A 22,122-nucleotide genomic window follows, 5' to 3' on the forward strand; every position below is an offset into this window, starting at 1 on the left:
CCATGCGTATTATTCAGCTTGACGAGACGCAAACTGACATAAGCACCCGGGCTCACTTTCACCCACTGGCAATCCGATTATATGGCCAACACGGCATCAATGCTGCAGGGCCAACAGGCAGTGAAGTCCGTCAAGCATCCCCTCCTCCACCCAAGCCCCTTCTTTCCCCATTCATACCTTCTTCTTCTTCTTCTTCTTCTCCTTCTTCTGCTTCTGCTCCTGCACAGTTACCCCTCCCACCCACACACACACTTCTTCAAGCCACAAGCTCAAGTAAACAACAAATCCTCATGCTAAAGAACTCAAATAGGAAGTTTTTGCAGAAGTGAAAGTTTCTTGGAGAGAGGAAAACAGAGAAGTGAAACTTTGAATTGCTTCTCTTTCTGGACTTGGTTCTCACTGTGAAGGAGTTAAAGGAGCAGAATTTCTGGATTTTAGTGCACATGAATTAAATAACCTTTCAAACAAGCATTTTATGGCATCTCTTATCCGTCTAATGCTCGTCTTTACCGGCTTCGCAGCTCTGCAGAGCACAAAGAAAGTATTAGGCAGCTGCATGTGGTGGCCTTCTGAACCCTGTCTAGTGCCTGTTCATTCCATAATACTCAGATATTAGAGGCTATATCTATATCAAACAAGTGCTGCAGGTCAGCCTGACCGGGCAGAGTCAGCGCTAATGTCACGACAGGACTCCTAAGCTAAACCGGTGTTGACAACCACAGAGCCTGGCCTTCTTCTCCGTGCTGGGCCGTGACGCTTGGGTCCTCAGACGGGGCACCCGAGGAAGCAGTGGGTGTTTACATGACGCTACCCCGAAAAGAGTGCCAGGTGCTTGGGTTGGGGGTGGGGTGAGGGTAGTTTGGGGTGGAGGCTCCTCTTGCAAATCGCCCCGCATCCGTGAAACTAATGTAGAGATGAGATTAAACTTGCAGGGAGATACATTTGCAATTGATTAACCCTGAGCCGGTGTGACCAATTGTATATACTTTTGAGGGAGTGTGTGCAAGTCTTTGTGTGCATGTGTGTGGATTAAATACAATATTACTGCTGGATTATTATTAAAACTAGGGTTAGATTGAAGAGATTGGTTGAACACCGGTCACATACGTGACTGATTGTAATTATATTTGAGCACCAGGTGTTTTTGTATAAAAATCTGGTTTGAAATATTCAGATTTGACTCGCTTCTAATGATTCCAGGTAAAGTCTAATGAGTCAGAGGAGGATGTTCCACCTGCCTGCCGGTCCCTTCTAAAACAAGGATTTGGAGGACTACTGTGCTTCCTCTGCACCCCTCTGTTTTGTCTGGTATTAATGAGCAATTAACTTTGCATACAAGGTCACGGACAATGGTATTGGTTGTCAGATTATGCTAATGCGGTTGGCTGTAGCTGCACTGAAAGAGGACAGGGAATCCCTGTGAATAGAGAGGGTTGTGGCCTCTCTCCAAGATGAGAAAATGATATGCAAACTGTACCAACATGCACTCTAAGAGGATTAGGACACCACTCGACATCCATACCGACAACTGCTAATAAATGAACAGTGAGAAGGGGAGGCAAGTGTCCCAGACAAGGAAAGCAACTTTCTGTGGATGAGAGTGGAACTTTTGTGTCACAGTTTGGACTGAGTATTTCAAAGTAAAATGCCTGATGATGGGATTTGATAAGTTGTAAACTAAGGGGGGTGAAAATGACTAAAGCTCAAGTGAAAGAATTCAGTGTGGGGTGAAGCAGATGAAGAAAAGAGCCTGGGGTGAAACTAAGAAGTTGAACTCCCATGGCCGAGTGAGAGGGAACAGGTGCAGCCAGAGTTCATACAGAGCGCTTTGTGCGCTGATATGGCTCCAGTCCATTTGGGGAAGAGGGAGGGGCCCATGTTTAATACAAAGTTAATATCGATTTAATGCTTGTCACCGCGCTTCTGAATCTTGTGGCATTGCTAATTCCCTCTGTGTAGAGTGGGGGCTTCTGCACGGCCTGAGCCAGATGCTGCGGGGACCATCAGAGCCACCGGCAGGCTGAGGTGAAGCCACGGCCAAAACACCCCGAGTGGGAGCCACCGTGAGGGGAAGCCCGGTCACAAACTGAAATAGATGTTTGGTTAACTTCACATGGCAGGAGCAGGATCCAGTTCAGCTACAGGGGAAACCTGCAGAATACAAACTCTGACTTTTAAAAGCTTTAAGGGATTCAGTCTGAAATATATTTTTAAGTATTTTTGTCTTCTACAGGCATTTAAAAAGTGTTACACAAATTATTTATGCAGTTTTTTTTATATTGTTGGCTTTGAGTTTATATTATGTGGACATTTATTGATATTAAACTTTTAATTGTATATGTTAAAAGTGTAAGATGAACTGTTTATGTATTGAGAGGAAACTTACTTCCACTCCTTTTTTGAGTAAATTGAACTCACCTTGGATTACAATAAAGAGGTGGTATTGTGCTTTTTTCACATTTTAAAAAACAAATATTAAGTTGAATTGCAAGATATTAATACATGACATGGGAAAAATTTGAGTGAGTTAAACATGATGGAGTAATCCCAGGATGAGACTGCAGGTTTTCTCTGAACAGCTTGTTCAAAAAAAATCACACGTGAATTCAATGAGATTAACACGTGATTCCCTCAACTCGTGACATCACCAGTTGGTGAATTTCCTTTAAAGGTCGAACATGCCGTTTTGAAAAGAGAAACATAACTTTGTTGCATGGCAACAATGGAGGAGGCTTCCAGAATGCTGGGTTCTGGAATGCTGGGGGGACCTTAAAGAGACAGTATGAAAGGAAGCGTATCAGACAGCGGCTGAAATTAGGGGTACAAAGACACCCGCCTGAGATACGTGAAGAATTTTTAGAGCTGTAAATCATGTAAAGCTTCTACAAAGCCTAAAAAAAAGCCCCTCTTTGGATAAGAAATATTAATAATTGGTAACTTCAGATAGGCTAATGCACAACTACCTCTCTAAAGTTAGTGAAATGCTTCCTGTAAGTCATGTCATTGAAGCTGACTTTATAATTCATTTAAAACCCCTTTAAACACAACATTGTGACCATTTTTAAAATCTCTTTGGTAGTGCACATCTGTCTCTCTGTGTTATTTCAAAATACTGATAGATACATTTCCATGAACTCACAGTTTTCTGCAACCTTTGTTAAGTTGTCTGCCTTGCTGTGTTTGGCTATGCACTGCAAAAGCATATGGCAGAATCTCAAAATGGGTGTGTTAACCAAAGAGGTTCATTTACCAAACCCAGGCGGAGGTGGATGCAGGGCTGAAAGGCTGCAGGGCTCAGATGGATGGACTGGTGACCGGTGTCATACACGAGGCTGCAACCAGTCAGCACAATCTGTTCATCTCTGGTTCAGTGAAAAGATGGGGAGTTTCCCTTTTCCTCGGTGCCTTCCACGTCACCGATAAATAATGAGGGAATAATAAACAGTTAACCACCTGTCGGACCCTGCGCACAATGGGCCGGCCCATACAGAGCCTCTCATGCATGGGTAACATATTTACTCAGCCCCTTTCACTTAACGAAGCAGAAAGAGAGCAGAGACAATGGTTAAGTTCATCTGGTTGGTAAAATGGCATGGGCCTGTCAGAGACTGGATAACGATCTGATAGTATTCCCAAAAAACTACTCGAGAAATGAAGGTTCAGCTCTCACTTCAGAGGTTTTAAATCGAGTATCAATATGACAGAAAACAAGAGTGTGGTTGTATTTATTTCTTTATAATAAACAGACATTCAGGATCATAATTAGTCCAGTAAATATCCTCTAAACCTCACAGAATGTATTCTTTATGGAAGACTGTGTGAAATAACATAATGAAATAACGCACCTCGATTTTTGAGATAAATCTTTTTTTTTTTTTCTCAAGCTTTGTTTTTTATTTATCAAGCTTTACAATAAAGGTACAGTATTTCAAACATATGTTCATGTTTTAAACATAATCATATGAAAGCATATATATACACATACAAAAAAAATAAAAATAATATATACATTCATAAAATGAAATAATAACTATATATATACTGTATTTACAAACATACATACATACACACACACATACACACGTGCATACACACACGTGCATACACACACACACACAAATAAATATAAAATATAATAATGTTAAATAAAATAATTGTATATATGTACTTCTAATGAGTAAACAGGTAAGTGGCTGAATAAAGCAATGCATATAACAATGATAATCAAAATATTGAGATAAATCTTTTGATTTAAAAATGTGACATGACCTGGAAAATATCAAATTAACATTTTAAATAGATATGTTTCAGTGTCAAGTGTGCTCTTGTTTTCCCCACAGAGATATTAGATCATAAGTAATTAATATGAGGCTCATAAAAATGATAAACATCAGTGAGAAGTCCCTGTGGGAATATTAGAATCCATAAGCGAGCATAAGGGCTGCCATATGAAAATTATAGGATTAGCCTTTTACCTTTGATGTAAAACTCTTTGAGTTGCAGTTTTTGAATCATGGTTTCTTTAACTGAAATGTATTCAAATTATCATCAAAAATTCACCTTTATTTATTTAGAATTCGAATTGATCACTACATTTGAGCCAATAAATGCAAGCTTTAGACACCACGAGCACACCTTTGACAAAAAAAGTTATTTTAAATTTCAGTTTTGGATTTAACTTTGCACACAGAGGCAAGAAAAAGCCACAAATCGTCTCATAATGCCGTGTAAACTTTAACATGGGTCCTTGAATCCCTCAGGACAGTTATTTTCAGAGTGATGAGACGTTAGTGGGCTCTTACAGGGGGGAGGAGGGAGGGGGTAGTGGAGGCCTGGGGGTGGTGGTGTTGTTGTTGGTGGTGGTAATATTTTAGAGATGTGCTTTTAATGGCCTTAATTCAGCCGCAGCCAGCTGTTTTTACTCGGCCTGGTAAAGGAGCGGGGACGTGGCAAGCTTGCAAAGCTCGTAGAAATTAGTCTCGGTCAGCCTGAGCAGCCTATGCTTCCTGCTAACCATCTGCTTAGCGCGCACAAAAGGAGGATTTCAGGCAGCCAAGTAAAGGAATATGGGGCTCATAAAAAGCTTTGAAGGTCTTGTTACTTATTTGGAGGTGTAGCTGTGGTGACGGAGCGCGCTGTGTTAACGCCTGTTTGTGCGTCTGTGTTTCCCATAAAGCGCGCCGCACCTCTGATAAGGGTTGACTCTGTGCAAAGGATCATTTCACGGAGGCGTTCCCTTTTAATTATGGGATTGTGGCCACTTTATCTTAGATTGATGTTGAACCACTTATCAGCATTTGAGGTGATTCCAAATGATACAAACTGACTGAAATGTCAAACAGATGAACCTGACGCGCTCATGTGGAGCAAGTGCGTGCAGCAAAGAGGTCTGAAAAGTTTGTTTACGCACAAACCAAATCACATTCATGTTAATAGTTGATTAATTAAATAAAGAAAAAATTAAAAAATTCTAATTTGCTGTTAAAATGTGATTTTATAACAATCTTGCAATAATATTTTATCATTAATACAAAATTTGCATTTAATAGTAAGTTTCAATAAACTGGAGAAGATTATTTAAAAACAGAAAAAAAGAATGATAGTGTGAAAGAGATGAAAGGCCTGGATTTAGATTCATCATTTATTATATTAAGCTGAGTTTAACACAACATGATGACAAAAAAAAGGGAAAATTCAACATTTTCCAAATAAATTACAGTTTCAAAAAATTAAATAATTTCATTTTTTCTAATTTGCTGTGTTAAAATATGATTATGTAAAAATCTTGCAATATTTTATCATTAGTACAAAATTTGCATTTAATAGTAAGTTTCAATAAACTGGAGAAGATTATTTAAAAACAGAAAAAAGAAAATGAAAGTGTGAAAGAGCTTCAAGGCCTGGATTTAGATTCATCATTTAATATATTAACTTGTGATTTACACAACATGATGACAAAAAAGAGGGAAAATTCAACATTTTCCAATTAAATGACAGTTTCAAAAAATAAAATACTTTTAAAAATTCTGTATTTAAGTTTATTTTTTAATCTGAATTTGTTGTCAAACTTTTCCACATTGTTCTGCTGTGTTTCTCATTTTAATTGGTTTTCAAACTGGCAACAATTAGGCTGTTTTTCTCCTCTTTTCTCTCTGTGGTGTATTTTCGCCTGATTGCTCTGCTTTAACGGGTTTTCAGGAGGTAAAGCTGACAGAACACGACGATCAGGCTCCAAGTCGCTTTAATAAGAGTTTTATAAGGGGTCTCAGTGTCCGCTCATATGAATGCGTTTTAAATCAAATCACAGATGCACTTTTATTCAGCCGGTTAAAATAGCAGAACAAAACCGTCTTTAGAAATAAAGCTTTTTTTTATTCCTCTGGGCTTTTTTTTTTTTTTTTTTTTTGAAGCGGGGAGTGGGAAGCAAGAGAAAAGGCCGAGGGGCGCCTCCTCCTCCTCTGCAGCTGAGGGTGACAGTTAGTTCATGGTTAACAGGATCAGGAGCGCACGGCTCAGGCCGCACACTTCTCCTGTGCGCACTGCGCCGCGGCTCTGCGCGCTCTGAATGAAGCCTGTGCAGAGAGAGTGATATTTAACACATCTGTTAAAGCGTTTTGATAGCAGAAATCCCGTTAAGACATTATTCCATGACGAGGGCCAGATTGAGTGTTGAGAATCCAATGAAACCCTAAAAGTGATTTACATTTGAGATGCTGTGCAGCGTCTGCAGCTAATGCGGAGAGAATCCACAATAAATAAAGAGACTGTAATGAATCAGTTCTGCTTTGCTATTTTCTATTAATATCATGAGATAGATAGGAGCTCACTTTTATCTACCTGTTGCTATTTATGTTTTTGCAACACTGAAAATTGTATAAAAGAATAATTTAGCATCTCTAACGAGTATATTTTGGTGTCCTGAATAGCAGACAGACACCCTGAATGGAAAAGAATAAAGTATCTTTTTCTAAGTCCTCATTAAAATCCCCATATAATGAGTGAATGTGTTAAGATTGCTCTTTAATTAGGCCGCTTGCCTCCGCCAAACAAAACAAACTCAAAGGAAAGTGGTCAACATGCAAAATTGATGACCGAGCCTCTTTTGTGAAGCTCACATTGTGTGTTGCTTGCTTATGAAGTCTAATGCAATCATAAATTGCGTCCTCCGGCCAATCAGCGGGCCGGGGGATGCTGCATGAAAGCGACCCATGTGGAGAACTTTGTTGAGCCCCTTTGTTGAGGCTGTCAGCGCTGAGCGGAGGGCCGAGGAGGAGGGGGGCAGGCTGCTATAAAACACCTCTCCCCTGAGTGAGGAGACCAGAGGAGTAAGAAGAGCATTCACAAGACTGAATCTCTCTCTGCGACCACCAGGAGTATCCCAAGCTTTCACTCTTGCCTTTTTTCCAAACCGGGACCATGATGATCCCAAGCGTCCTCGCGCCTCCTGCCCTGTACCCGGGGCTGTACCGACCAGCTCTGCCGCTGCACCAGACCCTTCCATCCGTCTTCCCCACCCACTCCAGCTTCCTCGTGGAAGACCTGCTGCGGATAAGCCGCCCTACCGCCTACATTAACAGGACTGTCCCATCATTGAGCGTCTCCCAGGCTTCCCTGCCCACAGCCACCACCACCCTGTCCTACGGCGGCGTGCCCGCGGAGCGCGTGTTGGCCAGCACCGCGGTGACGCGCGAATCGTGCTCGCCCAAAACGTCATTGCCAAGCAGCAAGGACCCAAGTTTTCTCAAGTTTGGAGTGAGCGCCATCCTCGCACCATCACCAAAGACATGTAAGTAAACAGAGCGCGCTGTGTTTGCTTCTTTCAGAGAGTTTGTTCATATCCTTGTTTTCATTCTGGATCCTTTCTAAACCTTTATGATGTTCCTCCACAGCGTCCCATCCCGCTTCAATCCACAGCCTACACGCCAAGAGCTTCCACATTCCCTGCTTTGATGGAACCTTTCACCCCATATTCAGGACGCCTTATTTACCAGGTATGCACAACTTTTACGCACACCTCTCTTTCAGATCCATCTTCTTCAGCCTTCTGGAATGTGTCTCAACTAATTGCTTTAAAATGTAAAACAGATTCACCTCCTGTCATAGATTTTCCACCAGAAAACAAGAAATCACTGTCTTATTAATGGGGACTGTTGGCTCTGGCCTCTACCCGGACCCTCCCACCCACCCCCTAATTAACCAATTATCCCAAATCGTCACGCTCTAAATTTGAGGCGGGGTGGCGAGTTATAGTCCCCCCCTGTTTCCCATTGGGGGGCGTTTTGGCATTTCCCTGGCCCCGCGTTTTCCCACAGAGCCCGGGGGGCCACCGGGCCGCAGTGGCGGGCAACAAAGCCCCTCAGCACTGTGACCAATTTGGTCAGCTCCCACCGGGCGAACCACCCACACACCCCGGAGAGTGACTTTTACCAGGGGGGGCCAAAGGCGTGAACCAGTCATGCACTAATTTCCCTATTAGGCGCTATTGAGAGTTTTCAATATTCTCACAAGACCACATAGCGCGTTGTTGTTCCTGACTCTGCTGTGGCCGCAGGGCAGCTACAGTCAGGAGGAAGTCCAGACAGTATACTGCGCAGAGAGAGGGAACAGTATTGGGAAGGCAGGATTTGAGTCAAAGCAAAGCTCAGTTGCATCCAAAACGTCCCAGCTGGGGGAAAGTTTCCCCTGCAGTCTGCACGGCTCATAGGATAGGTTACCACTGACCTCCAATCCTCACTCTCTCTGTGCCCTAAACGTTCCTCTATTCTCCAAACGCGCCAATCAACGAGTTGAGATAAAGAATAATCTCTTAGAAAAGTCTATAAAGTCGCTAGTCCGTGCTTTCATTCAGCCAAATCATAATGGAGATGGAGTCTTTTCATGGGCTCAGCTGAATGCCTCAACAAAACAACTCCAGCGTCCTGAATAGCTTTTCGTGTTCATTTAATGAAAATGATTTGAAGGCACGAAGAAAAAAAAAATCCCTCCACTCCTCACTCCCCCCTCAGGGCATCAGTATTCTGGTATGCAGTTGTGTTTAGTTTGAAAGTGTAAATCTCCCTTTGTTGAGATAATATATGGCCTTCGCCGCCTGTCCAGAGTCTTTTCTGCGTTAGTTCATTACTACACAATTACCGTTCACGGTTTATTAACTCCTCTATCCGCCCTCACAGGGTTCCTTAAAGGATATGCTACCTCTTTACCATACCAATGCGGTTGGGGACCGGCCAATGTGCTAATTAGTCACCTCGTGCCATTTCACTCAAAACGGAGACGTATTGCACAGTTCCAAAGGGGGGGAAACTTCCAATACTAACTGGCTGAGAGTATAGCCTGAAAGAGGAATCATTATATTCATACAGAGCCTCTATGAAGTATGAGTGGGTTTAGGTTTACAAAGCAGGAGGGTATTTGATCAGCTTCCATCTCCAAGTTGGTCATTTGGAGCTGCAGGTTCGCTTTGAGGGATATTTTCTTCTTTTTTAATGACATTTATTCTGCAAATAATCTAACGTGTATTTTCCTCTTCTGTGTTTTTGTTGTAGCATCAACATCAGTGGTTCCCATCCCCGGGACTTTTTCATGGCCCCTGGCAGCCAGAGGGAAACCCCGCAGAGGAATGCTGAGGAGAGCTGTGTTCTCTGATGTCCAGCGCAAAGCTTTGGAGAAAATGTTCCAGAAACAGAAATACATCAGCAAGCCTGACAGGAAGAAACTCGCCTCCAAACTCGGCCTCAAAGACTCTCAGGTACATTTTGCAAAATGCTCACATGGTGTTTAAAATGCCCTATATGTTGTGCGTAAAAGCGCGTAAAAGCGCTTTCAAGCATTCCTCACGCAGGACTTTTTCACTCATGGTTACTCTTCCTTCTACAGGTGAAAATCTGGTTCCAGAACAGACGGATGAAGTGGAGGAACTCAAAGGAGCGAGAGCTGCTGTCCTCTGGTGGCTGCCGTGAGCAGACGCTGCCCACCAAAGCCAACCCGCATCCAGACCTCAGCGACGTGGGCAAGAAGTCCTCAGCTGAGGAGGAGGAGGAAGAGATGGAACAGTTCAGAGGAGGAGAGAGATTGAGAGCGGCAGGGTCCAGCATCTCCTCTCCTTCCCTCTCCAGTAAGCACTCGGACTTCTCAGAGTCAGACGAAGAAGAAATTACAGTATCTTAATTTATTTTAAAGCCAATATAAAGATTTAAAAATCACCCATGTTTTCTTATGAGACTGTGACCACCACGAAAACACATAAATGTCTAACGCTCAAGAAAACTTTCACTCCAGTTTGTCACTTCTTCAGCGCATGCGCACTGTACAGGATCTGCTTCTGAGACAGTTTGCTGTTTTGCACAGCTTTGTTCAATTGTACAGTATTTTGTACAACTTTGTATGGAAATTTTATGCCAAGAGTAATGAGTTACTTGTACCTTGACCTTGAATAGAGTTGTTTATTGAAAAATGTAGCTATTTCGTTAATAATTTATATGAATTTGTTTAATAAGTATGTCGTTTTATGTGTTGTAAATATGTTTATTTCACACTTTTTGTACAAATACCAAATAAAACTGTAAACAATTGCAATTCATGTGTGCTTGTGTGGTTCCAAAGACGACAGTTTGACCGGATTCATTCATAAATAATTATTAATTTTTATTGGATCACAATAACTTAAGACTAGTACAGTGATAGATTTAATTCAACGAGCCCTGGACAGACCAGTGATGACAAACAGCACTGATCTGCTCTGATGTAAAGAGACTGTACACAAAATACTCTTTTTCAAGTACTGTTACAAATCAGCTAGAAAAAGTCATCAAAATGTCCCAAGATAATCAACTATATACAAAGTTATGTTACATATAAAAAATGTACATAGCAAAGAAGGCTAAACATTCATTGAGTTTGTGAGTAATAAACTGACAGACTATTCAAATGCTTCAAAGACATCCACACCTCTCAGAGCAGGCGTTACATGAGACAAACGGGAGAATCAGTCTCTTTGTGCTTACAGGGGACCGCAGCAGGAGAAACACACTGATACACACACACACACACGTGGACAAATCCCCCCAAAAAGTCCTCACAAATCTGGATCCATGCTGTACATCTCGGCAGTGCTGGACAAACGCACATTCAGCTTTTGGCTACCGTTTGGGGATCAGAATGAATGTTGCATAGGATCGGTGATAAAAAACACTGAAAGCGATGCGTGACCCGGCTCTAAACGCCTGCCTGCCCTTTCCAGAAGGCAGACGGGGAGGTTTAAAACAAAGAAAAGTACCATACTCTTTTTTTTTTAGGCCACAGAAATGATGTTGAACCGTTTAACATTATCACTCAACCACAAGTACCTTTAAACCTTAATTATATCACTTTAAACAAAGCAGCATGTACACCAGTTTTCACTTAATTAGTCCATCTTGTGACATCTTTTGCTCCTCCCAAATCACATCATCACACAGACTCTGAGGAGAGCACAGTAAAGGATGGGGATGAGGTATAAAATCAACACATCTTAAAGTTCCCTCATCTGCAAAATATTCTGATCTCAAGCACCGAAACACATCACATATATATATTTTTTTCTTGCTAGTGGTCCGACATATTTACACCAGCTTCACAGCACTGGGTCATACATGCATACATCTTAATTTGAGACCCCAGAGCACTGCTTCTCATTCGCGTCTCAATCCCACGGCATTGGTGTTTGATATGATGAGAGGTCGACGGCGCTCCTCCAGGAGAGTCGACTCGCAGCCCTGTTTAGTTTACAGCCACTTAGACGAATAAAGAATCAGTTTAATGCACATAGTCTGTTAGAAAAGAGTAAGGCATTGTTTTTCAAAAACTCAGTCCAGCACCATTAGGATATTTGTGCTACAACAGCCTGTTTGGGCCAATGTGCATGGAGATCTCAGAGGATTATCAAGTGGTCCAAAGTAAAAACGTAGGTGTGATGGAGGCGTTGTTTTTGAAATGATATGGAACCTTACAACACAGACAGAAAAGACGTGATCTCAAACAGAGTGAGAGGATGAATCCAGCCATGGTGAATGCTAAAACCAGAGTGAGTGCTGGCCTTCAAAAGAGCTACAGATGTTATGTATTCAGGAGGTCAGACTCATGTTTGTGTTTACAATTTAACTTATTGTCATTTTTATGTATCTCTGCTTCATTAAGAGGCAGCTTCTCTGCCATAAGGGAGGACAGAAGCACAGATGTCCTCAGTGGTGCTCCATCTGAGGCGTCAACTCCTATAGAATCAAAAGAGTCAGGAAGGACAGCTGATATTTGGTTGAATGGAATCAATATTTCCTTCTCAGCTTTGAGGCTTCTCTACACAGAATTTGTGGTGTTGCTTTCGTTTGGCAACTTCCTCCCTAACATGCTCACATGATGGATTTAAAGATATTAACAAACCAACTCTCATTCTTTTTTCTGCTTCCTCTGTTACTTTTGTGTCTTTATTATCCTATTACAGAAGATGATTGATGAACAAAACTTTTGACATATGTGAAAATCGTTGATTCAAGAATTTTCCTTGCAGTTCTGTTTGCAAGATTTTGATTTTTGGACCCAACATGCTGCCATTATTACCATTGGTGTTCCACAGATTCAGTCTGATCAAGACAGAGCTGCAGCTTTCATCTTGCAGCTTCAGTCCTTCTCACAAGATTCACATCAGCCTCCAAGAAAAATGTTTGGAAAGCAAACTTTTGAATTTCCAAGTGTATTTTATATTCTAAAAGAATGATAGGGTTTGCAGTTCTATATTTCAAAATAAAATAGTTTGTTTTTGGAACATGCAACGATATAAGTTCTGTTCTTTAACCTCTTGTTTGCGTGCAGAACAAAGACACAACAGATGATTACTCTTTGTGGACATGTAAGTCTTTCATGGATTACTCTGATCTCTTTTCAGTTCAGACACTCTGCTTTGATCTAGTCTGGAGTTCAGTTTAGTCAAACTGGAGCTCTGGTCTCTCTGAAGACTGTGAATAGAAATGTTGCAGGACCTAACATTCACTTTGGCTTGATTTATCCTCCAGCAGTCACACACAGACCTCCAGCATTAGAAGAGGATGAAAAGTCAAATGTGGCTGGCGTTCCATCCACCCTTCCATCCATCATTTCATTCATCCAACCAGCAGCAGCCTCATCGGGTGCTCTCAGCAGCTGGTGGGTTCACAGGTGCTTCAAAAAGAAGGTGCAGTGTTGCCATCTGCAGGCAGCTCAGGCGCACTGCACTCAGAGGAGGATGGAGTAATCCTGGCTGGTGTTAAAAGTATGCTGATGGCTGATGATGATGATGTTGGTGTTGATGATGAAGCTCACTGATAGCGACAGGCTGTGTGCTTTTATTCTGCAGAAGAAGTCAGGCTCCTGACACCAGGAGACACGGGCCACAGCGGTGAAACAAAACAAAAAACTCAAACAGCGCAGTGCAGTAGAAACGTTCCTCGCCCACTCTCTGAAATGTAATCTGTCTTTTCCTCGTTACATACTTGGGTTACCTGCACCCAAAATAAGGTGGCTGGATTTTGTGGCATGAAATTATACTCTCACTAAGCAGTCCTCAACACAGAGGACAGTTCTTCAGACAAAGTTCCTCCTGAATGAAGTCCCAGTGTTACGATGACATCACAAAGTGGACTCCAGCGATGAGTCCAGGATATCGTCCTGGTGGCTGTTGCTGTTGGAGTCGCTGTCGTAGCTCTGCGGGCTCGACGACGTTGCTGCCTCCTTGAGACGCATCAGCATGTTCATCTGTGGACAGAGAGGAGAGTCAGACTGATAGAGCTGAGGAAGGGAACTATTTCCATTGGATACTGTCCTGTTCAAAGATCCTAGTTATTTATGTCAATCATCTGATTTATCATCTGCTTCTTCACAAAAAGAGAGATAGCATGGTCCTCTTGGACGTTGAGTTGAATTTATTTGTAGGGGAGAACGGGGTTGGTTGTCACACGGGTTGGTTGGCACACTCGATATATCTCGCCACCAGAGGGCGCTGTCTCTCAAACTGGGGTATGGACATTTCCAGAATTAGGATCAGAGCTGGGCTGCACGGTGGTGCAGTGGGTAGCGCTGTTGCCTCACAGCTAGAAGGTTCCTGGTGCCTTTCTGTGTGGAGTTTGTGTGGAGTTTGCATGTTCTCCCTGTGCATGCGTGGGTTCTCTTCCTCCCACAATCCAAAAACATGCTCAGGTTGATTGATCACTCTAAATTGAAAGATGTTTTGATGTTGAGCAATCATCAAAACAGTAAAAAGTGTGACAACCAACCCCGCTCTCCCCTACTGGTTCATGAGTCAAAAATAAACTCCCACGTCATTTCTCATGAACTGTTTCTTCCTCAGTTTGTTTTTATAAACAATGTGACTGTTTTGATTTTTTTTTGCATGGCTGACCTGAGTAATTCTTCCCTGAAGCAGATATAAATTTTGATTAGATTTGATTTGATGTCTTTATTTCAAACATGTAAAAGTAAAATAGAAAAAAAAAAGAAGAAATAGTTAAACAAAAAAACCCCCAAATCAATCAGTTCCATTAGCAAGCACTGAAACATTTTACTTTACATGTGCAAAAAGGAGCAGGAAGAAGTTGAAACGTCCAATCCCTTTATTCACTAAATGAATACAACTAATTGTTTCCTGTCTGTTCCCCATCATGTGTAATTGTTCTCACCAGTGGGTCTGCGTCGCTGTCGCTCTGTGGGGGCTCCTTCCTGACTCCCTCCCTTGGAGCAGAGTAACCATCAAACCCGACGTCCTCTGGGCGGAGCTGCAGCAGCGGGGGCCATTCAGACGGAGTCGGTGTGGCTGACCACGGGTACGTGTCTATCACCCAGGCAGCAGGGTCCTCCCACGCAGCCCTGCGGCCGTACAGCTGCAGAGAGACACAGAGAGATGCTCAAGTTTTCCTTGTATTTATCATTTATGGTAGAAAATAAAAACCTTTATTGATTTGTCATGTAAAACATCAGCTGATAAAAGGCTGATGCATGTATCATTATTTTTATCCCTGAGCCTCAGCACAGAAGTGTTTCAGCTGCAGCATCACAGCACTTTGTTTCTCTTCCAAGCTCACGAGAGACAAATTTCTCTCCTGCATTTTAAGCTCTCCTTCACCCCGACTCAGAGGCTGCACTGCAGTCATCAGCTGCAGCCTAATTAAATGAGATGCTAATTATGCCCAAATTGGGAGAACAAATTGAATCCATTTCACTCTGATGAGCATAACACTGATCCTCTGAGAGGGCAGATCTAAAGCACTACAACTCAGACACATTACACTTCTGATTCACTCAGCTGGATCCTTTTAAACACCACATCACATCCACATGCTTTGAGTGTGTATTTGTGCACATTTGTGTTACCTGTAATCCCTCTCGTATGGCCTCCAGCATGTACGGGATGATGGAGTAATTCCAGAGGTCGGTGAACCAAACTCTGGATCCCTCCACGTCCATGGGACAGGACAGGAAGAGACGAGGTCCTGTGTGCAGCAGAGCGGACGTGTGAGCTGTTTGTTTTTACACACTGACATTCTGTATGATGTTTGTTTTTTATCCTGCATCAGTCTCTTACCGATGGTGACGTCAGAGGAGCTGTGTGCCTCCAGGAAGCGGTTGAGGTGGTGCCAGACCCGCGGGATCCAGTCGATGATCTTCACCAGCTCCATGTTACGCGTCCGGCTGCCGATCTCTGTCTCGATCAGCTTCCTCCTCAGGTAGCGACCCAGGAAGCCTTTCACTGGCTCCATGTGGTTGGCACAGAGCACCCACCTGAGCAGAGAGGAAGGTGTGAGGACCTAGAATATATTTAACTAATAACAGAATGTTAAAGATCCTACTACCAGGGGAGGAAGGAGGACATCTGCAGCAGTTTACCTGAAGTTATGATGAAGCTGCAGGTTGGGGGCCGATGATGTGGCTTGGCTCATTGTGCCGATAATGTAAGGGCTGAAAGAAAAGAGAACACCGGTTATTATTATTCTCAGCAGGCCAATATTGTGCAGAAGTGTGTGAGACTTTGGGTGACTCTGTAAATGTGTGTGTGCGTGTGGACTGACCTGTGTTGGTAGTTGCAGTTGAAGACCCCATTGAAGATCTCTCCCAGCGAGCTGACATGATGCAGGTTGTCCAAAATGACCACTAGAGGGCTCTCTGCACCTGCAACACCGCTGCACTGCTCAGCCAGACCTGACAGGTACTGACGCAACTCCTACAGAGAGAGATGGAGAGAGAAAGAGAGAGAGTAAGATGCTTTCAATGCCAGTACGTTTTCATTGCTCATGATAAAGACACTTGAGCAACATCCAGTCTAACAATCTATCCAAAGGGACTTACTTAACAGAACTCTGGTATGCTTACCTTGCTGGACTTGTGGTCCACGTTGAAAGTGACGACAGCGTGTGGGGTCACAGGTCGACCGTCCAGCAGCAGCAGGTGTCGAGACAGCTGATTGGCCAGGTAGGTCTTCCCCGTGCCGCTGGGGCCTGACAGGATGACTCGTCTGTGCTCCTTCAGCAGGGAGACGTAGCGCTGCAGCATCGGCTTTGGGATCAGAGTGTCGAACACCAGAGAGTCCACGTTCTCACTGCTCACACCTAAACACAGGAAGAGGATGAATGATGAGTTTCTGGAGAGATCTTAAAAGACGTTTTTTGGAAGCAAATGTGGACCAGAGGGATCTCTTTATCCCTTCCTTATGAGTGTCAATTAAAGATTTTAATTTATGTGGAATGAGGAATTAAAAAAATCTCTGTACAAACTGGATTCAAACTGGATATTATTTGCTGAACAAACTGAGAGAACAGAATAATGAACAGCTGATGCTTTGTCGTACCTTTGAGCTGGATGTTGATGGTGTTGCTGTCTCCCACCAGGTAGCCGCAGGGCAGCAGCTCGGGCGTCTGAGCAGCCCGGGGGCTGCTGGGCCGGTGGATTTCTCCAATGTTGTATCCCTCCACGCTGTCTGAGCTCAGGCCCAGCTGGCTCACTGGGTCCACATGGGTGATGTACTCCTGTCAAACACAAAGGATGCTTTTGAGGAAAACTGGCAGAATGAAATGCCAAGATGAAAACAGTTCCTAGTAATACCTGTCTAAGACTTTAGCTACACACAGTCATCAAATAGTATGTTCTTAATGTTGCAGTCTGTTCATGGTTACCTTGAAAAGGCGTCTAACCACTCCATCCAGGACATCCCACTTGGTTTTTCCGCTCACACCGATGCAACCAATGAGAAAATGGCGAGTTCGACCCTCCTGTGACAGAAAAGTACGACCGGTTTTAATGATCCATCCAACAGAAACATCGTCTGGTGTGTATATTCTCACAGATCTCACCTCTCCCCACTTGCTGTCCTCGTCCAGGCTGACGACCATCTTCACGTGTCGTCCCTCCTTCCTCATCCCTCCTTCTCCCCCGGTGTCATCCAGCAGCATGTCTGACAGGAGGGCAGAGAAAAGGCAGACAAAGGTTACAACAATGTCTCAATAACTGTCCTTTATTAGAGATGTAAAAGTTAAATATTGCTGTTAAGAGATGGTTTATGTTATTCTCTGTTTGTCCACACTGATCTAACGTGTAGCTCGGTCTTACCAAGGCTAGTGGACTCGCTGGTGGTCAGGTTGAGGCTGTGCTGGGACATAGCCGGTCCGGAACCCTGAGCCTGGCTGTGTGTGTGAGGGGGAGGAGGAGAGGATGAGATGGAGACCTGGGAGCCCATCCTGCTGCCCTTATTCTCCACCTTCAGACGGTCGTTCTCTGACTTTAGCTTCTCGATCTCCACCTGCAAAGACGTATTTAGAAAGTTCTATCAGAAAACACATCCAAGAGGTTTATTGTGTTTGTGTTTGTGTGTGTGTGTGTGTGTGTGTGTGTGTGTGTGGTAGTGCAGACCTGCATGCGGTTCATGGCCTCCCTGAGCTGGTCCAGCTGATGAGCGGAGCTGAGGGCCTCCAGCCGGATGTCTGTCAGCTTCATCTCCTTCTCCCTGAGCTCACTGCGCAGCTGCATCACCGTCTCTGCCTCGCTGTCCAGACACTCAGACAATCTACACACACACACAGTTACACAGTTTAGTGACATCGCAGATCTAGGATATGTTTGTATTAGATGAGCTTCTGTAAACTGCCATCACATCCAGGTGGTTGTGTTTACGCACAGCGAGTTGGAGTGTGTGTTCCTGAGCATGTGACTGGAGGCCGCAGAGCCGTTGTGAGGAAGTTTGGGCGAGGACGGCAGCGACGAGTCGGTCATCTCCTCGATGTCAGAGTGAGAGGATGCCGACTTTGGAGACTTCTTCTTGCTGAACGCTTGTTTGAAGGAGCTCCGCAGCTGCAGGGAGAAAACAGAGAGAGAGAGAGACGACATGAGCGGGTGAGAGACGCACTCCCGACAACACTGAGAGGAGGAGGAGGAGGAGGAGGAGTGTGCTGGGACAGTGGAGGAAAGCAGCTGCTAAAAAGTGCAAGTGAGGGAGAAAAGGGAATTATGGGAAGACTGTCTGACGACCTGAGTGACGGCTCTGGACACAAACCATGAGAGTGTGTGCGTGTGTGTGTGTGTGTGTGTGTGTTAGTTACATTGTGTGTTTTCAGACAGAGGTTGGATTTATAGCTCCTAAGCCACATAGTCAATGTTTTGTTTTTGTTAATGAATCATGGTGTTTATGATTGATGGAGTTTTTATCATATGTAACGTGTGGAACTGTGGTCTTAAGATAATAAAGAAAACATTTTAGAGGAAGCAGATTTTATCTCAGACTTCTGGACAACGACAGAATGAAAATCTTTGTGTGTGTGTTTTCATGCTGACGAGAGCTATTAAACTTATTTATTTGATTCTGTGGTTGCACAAATTATTTTACTAATTTAGAAGGACTCAACATGAGTTAGACAATCTGTCATTTTAACCATTCGTACAGCTCTTTGATTTCCTTCCTTATTTATCTTGGGCTGAGAGAGCAATGACTACTACTGTGAATATCATGTCATGTCTGTGGAGGTGGTTTTATTGCAGTAATGAGAAAGAGAGACTACGGGTTGTTTGGATCATTTTTTGTTGTGTGTGTCTGATGTACCTTTCATGTTGTTGTGTTTTTTAAGCTGTGTTGTACTACAAACAGTGGCGGTTCTAGACCAATTTTACTGGAGGGGCCAGGCTGGGGCCAAGGGTGTTGTCAGAGGGACACATTCAACCCTGACAAAAGAGACTGAGAAGGGCGAGGACCGGCTGAGAACAAACTGGCAAAACATCAGTGCATCCCTTTATACTAGACATATATACTACTGTGTACTATATCAACATGCAGACTGACAGAAGCTGTTTGGCTGTTTACACTCAACATGAGTCCCTTAGCACTCTAAGGGACTGGAACCAAGTGCCACACGCATGTGTTCCGCCTGTAACATCGGCGCAATACCGAAGCTTTTTTTATTGTATAATATTTGTTTGATGTGGAGGGGGGGCCACAGGGGGGTCCAGGTTCAGTTTTACAGGGGCACTGGCCCCTGTTGGCCCCTCCCCAGAACCGCCACTGACTACAAATTGCCTAGTTGAGGACATTAAAGTTTTATAAACTAAACTATTCTTCTCTCAAATTCTTATTATTATTGGGGGTTTTTTTTAGTTATATTTTGGGACCTTTTGCCTTTATTTGATATGACACAGCTGAAGAGGGACAGGAAATGTTGGGAGTAGAGAGTGGGGGAGGACATGCAGGAGTGGCCGGGAGTCGAACCAGCCACCTCTGCGACAAGGACTGTGGGTACTTGGGGTCTGTATGTGGGGTGCTTAGACTGCTAGACCACCAGCGCCCCTTCTTCTCTCAAATTTAAAGCTACAGTGTTTTCCAAGATCAACTAACCGTATAAGAATTATAATGCATATTCAAATTGTGTGCATTTTACGTGAAGACCTGTGTCGTAATCTGTGCAAGAGTTTGTGTCTGAAAGAGAAATCCACCATTTCAGATTTCAGAAGTTTGTGACTTTCAATTTATTCAAGAAGAGTTTCAGTTTTAACTTGAATGCCCATCAGAAGCATTAAAGGATTTCAGTTTTAACTTTAATGCCCATTAGAAGCAGAAGTGTTAGAGATTTATTTAATCGTTGAAAGATGTTCTGTTTGTCTTTACAGCTCTGATATGAGAGCATTCAAAGGTGGATTTCTCCTTCACAGAGTCAGCTCAAGTGTCAGAGGAGCAGTTTTTCAGGGAGAGGATAGGAGGAGGAGGAGGAGGAGGAGGAGGAGGAAGAGGAGGAGGAGGAGGAGGAAAGGCACTACAGCAGGAGGAAAAGAAACCAGGTTAGTATCCTAGAAGAAGTGAAGGGGTTAGGCCGCTTTGATTTCACCCAGCGTACCAGTCTTACCTCATAGACCTGCCACATGAAGCGAAGCAAAGGAAGACAGAGAGACAAAACAGCACATGTTCATATGGGTTTGAGTGTGAATGTGTGATGGAGGGACAGAGATGAAACTAAAAGGCCCCTACAGGACTAACGCTGATTCTATGTTTCCTCCAGGCAGCTGCAGGCTAACGCTACATCACAACCACCGTGAAACAGGAGGTCTTTGATGATCCATTATGTCCTTTTCCAACACACACACACACATAGCCCCTATACGCTACACATCACACACACACGCTCAGTATGAGCACCTGCATGGAGGAGCCCCCCTGTGGGGTCTCATCTACACAAACTGTGACAGCTGGAAGCACACACGGGAAGGAGGATGGTTTATTATCACTGCGGCATAAAGCAGGAAACTCGATACGAGCTCACGTCTTTTAACAGCTAACACAAAGCACCACACCGCTCATCCTACAACTCAACATCAGGATCAGATTCAGACGACCACGGGCAGCTAACACAACAAGGGTTCAGTTTACAGCACGACGCAGAGGAAGAGAGCTTTTCATACGTCGTCATCTCTGACTTGACCTCCTCCGGTGCACAAAAACGCCTTCCAGCATCAACAGAAACACAGAAATCATGTTAATTCAGGCGTGTGTGAAAGAATGGAGATGTTTTGATGTGTGACCACTACAAAGAAAAATCTAATGAGTCCACATCTGGACTGAAAACTAGCACGTAGGTATTGATTTGGTCATTTGCAGGAGACTTCTTCAACCATTTTCAGCTCCATTTGGATCTAATAAATCAGATCATTTGACTGCAAATCATCAAATCAATCATTACTCTGTGTGAACAGGACTGACTCCATGAAAGTGTATTCACCTTGTCCCCAGAGAAAGACGCCTAAAAGGGAGAAACCCAAACATGTGACACCAACACACAAAGAGATGTGCAAAGAGATGTTTTTATAACTCATCACACGCTGATTTTAAATCTCCAGCATCTTACCCAGTTCTTCTTGTTCTTCTTCTTGTTCTTGGCGTCAGCGTCCAAGTTGGAGCCCACGCTGGAGTGGCTGGTGGCGCTGGTGATGCTGCTGACGCTGTCGGAGGAGTGCTGCCGCCTGATGCGCAGGTCAGGCTGATGATGCTGTAGTTGTGGACTGCCGTTACTGCCGCCTGAGGAGAGACGGGCAAGTGATTATTAATCATTATTAACACAAGTCTTTTGTAAATATCCAACAAAATCCAAGGAGTGTGTTTGTCCAATTTTGATATCAGAGAGGTTTTTATGATTATATGAAAAAAAGACAGAAAGCATTGATGTTTTTGTCTTTTTACAGTACCAATAAATTATTCTTATTTTGACAAGAGCCATCCTTTTTGTATGATGTGTCCAGTAAAAACCTTGGACACTGTGTTTGTGCTTGTGCTTACCTGTCCTTTCCCCTTTGTGTGTAAGTTCAGGCGTGTTGATGACTCCATTGATGGCAGCCTGAGCGACAGCGTTCTGCTTCTTCAGCAGCTCGATAGTCTTCCTCAGCTCATTCAGCTCGGAGTCCTGAAACAGAGAGGGACACGAGGATCAAACCAACAAATCTCCTGCAGTGAATATGAATGTCTGCTGGATCACGTGAGGAGCTGACTTTACCTTCTGCTCTGCTGTCAAGGTGAGACTCTTCAGTCTGATGGTCATGTTGCCCAGGCTCTGTTCAAATGCTGCCACCAGGTGGGCCTGCAGGGGAAAGACATGATGACACACT

General features: G+C 43.6%; 2 protein-coding genes and 3 long non-coding RNA genes across 5 annotated transcripts in view; 4 read left to right on the forward strand and 1 right to left on the reverse strand.

Annotated features, from left to right (window-relative positions):
* Positions 1 to 15,791, forward strand: part of LOC117810174 — a 58,892-nt gene extending 43,101 nt beyond the window's left edge. The window contains exons 3-5 of the long non-coding RNA XR_004630728.1: positions 14,682 to 14,822; positions 15,397 to 15,510; positions 15,615 to 15,791. This is a non-coding gene — a long non-coding RNA (uncharacterized LOC117810174). The remainder of the gene's footprint in view (positions 1 to 14,681; positions 14,823 to 15,396; positions 15,511 to 15,614) is intronic.
* On the forward strand, positions 7,115 to 10,199 carry dbx1a (developing brain homeobox 1a). Its single transcript, XM_034679848.1, has 4 exons — positions 7,115 to 7,786; positions 7,890 to 7,991; positions 9,543 to 9,745; positions 9,874 to 10,199. The coding sequence occupies exons 1-4, from the start codon at positions 7,417 to 7,419 to the stop codon at positions 10,162 to 10,164; spliced, it is 966 nt and encodes a 321-aa protein (XP_034535739.1). The 5' UTR covers positions 7,115 to 7,416; the 3' UTR covers positions 10,165 to 10,199.
* Positions 10,617 to 22,122, reverse strand: part of nav2a (neuron navigator 2a) — a 308,111-nt gene continuing 296,605 nt past the window's right edge. Inside the window, exons 25-40 of the mRNA XM_034679846.1 lie at positions 22,011 to 22,094; positions 21,797 to 21,920; positions 21,369 to 21,538; positions 18,164 to 18,336; positions 17,899 to 18,052; positions 17,599 to 17,788; positions 17,343 to 17,443; positions 17,166 to 17,261; positions 16,841 to 17,018; positions 16,366 to 16,601; positions 16,065 to 16,216; positions 15,883 to 15,954; positions 15,581 to 15,777; positions 15,370 to 15,488; positions 14,679 to 14,879; positions 10,617 to 13,758 (exon numbers count right to left, since the gene is read on the reverse strand). Of these exons, the coding sequence (XP_034535737.1) occupies positions 13,633 to 13,758; positions 14,679 to 14,879; positions 15,370 to 15,488; positions 15,581 to 15,777; positions 15,883 to 15,954; positions 16,065 to 16,216; positions 16,366 to 16,601; positions 16,841 to 17,018; positions 17,166 to 17,261; positions 17,343 to 17,443; positions 17,599 to 17,788; positions 17,899 to 18,052; positions 18,164 to 18,336; positions 21,369 to 21,538; positions 21,797 to 21,920; positions 22,011 to 22,094 (2,373 nt within the window). The 3' untranslated portion in view covers positions 10,617 to 13,632. The remainder of the gene's footprint in view (positions 13,759 to 14,678; positions 14,880 to 15,369; positions 15,489 to 15,580; positions 15,778 to 15,882; positions 15,955 to 16,064; positions 16,217 to 16,365; positions 16,602 to 16,840; positions 17,019 to 17,165; positions 17,262 to 17,342; positions 17,444 to 17,598; positions 17,789 to 17,898; positions 18,053 to 18,163; positions 18,337 to 21,368; positions 21,539 to 21,796; positions 21,921 to 22,010; positions 22,095 to 22,122) is intronic.
* Positions 15,808 to 17,269, forward strand: LOC117810175. The gene is made up of 3 exons (XR_004630729.1): positions 15,808 to 16,464; positions 16,881 to 17,007; positions 17,151 to 17,269. It is a non-coding gene; the product is annotated as an uncharacterized LOC117810175 (long non-coding RNA).
* LOC117810176 lies at positions 17,335 to 19,118 on the forward strand. Its single transcript, XR_004630730.1, has 4 exons — positions 17,335 to 17,475; positions 17,588 to 17,755; positions 17,897 to 18,075; positions 18,166 to 19,118. It is a non-coding gene; the product is annotated as an uncharacterized LOC117810176 (long non-coding RNA).

This window comes from Notolabrus celidotus, chromosome 3, assembly GCF_009762535.1.
Source record: "Notolabrus celidotus isolate fNotCel1 chromosome 3, fNotCel1.pri, whole genome shotgun sequence".
Lineage (NCBI taxonomy): Eukaryota > Metazoa > Chordata > Actinopteri > Labriformes > Labridae > Notolabrus > Notolabrus celidotus.

What these genes read in the sequence shown, in the direction of transcription:
- dbx1a (XM_034679848.1), top strand. Translation starts at nt 7,417, where the DNA reads ATGATGATCCCAAGCGTCCTCGCGCCTCCTGCCCTGTACCCGGGGCTG. An exon ending in CGCACCATCACCAAAGACAT is followed by an intron (nt 7,787 to 7,889) that starts GTAAGTAAACAG and finishes GTTCCTCCACAG; the next exon opens with CGTCCCATCCCGCTTCAATC. An exon ending in TCGGCCTCAAAGACTCTCAG is followed by an intron (nt 9,746 to 9,873) that starts GTACATTTTGCA and finishes TTCCTTCTACAG; the next exon opens with GTGAAAATCTGGTTCCAGAA.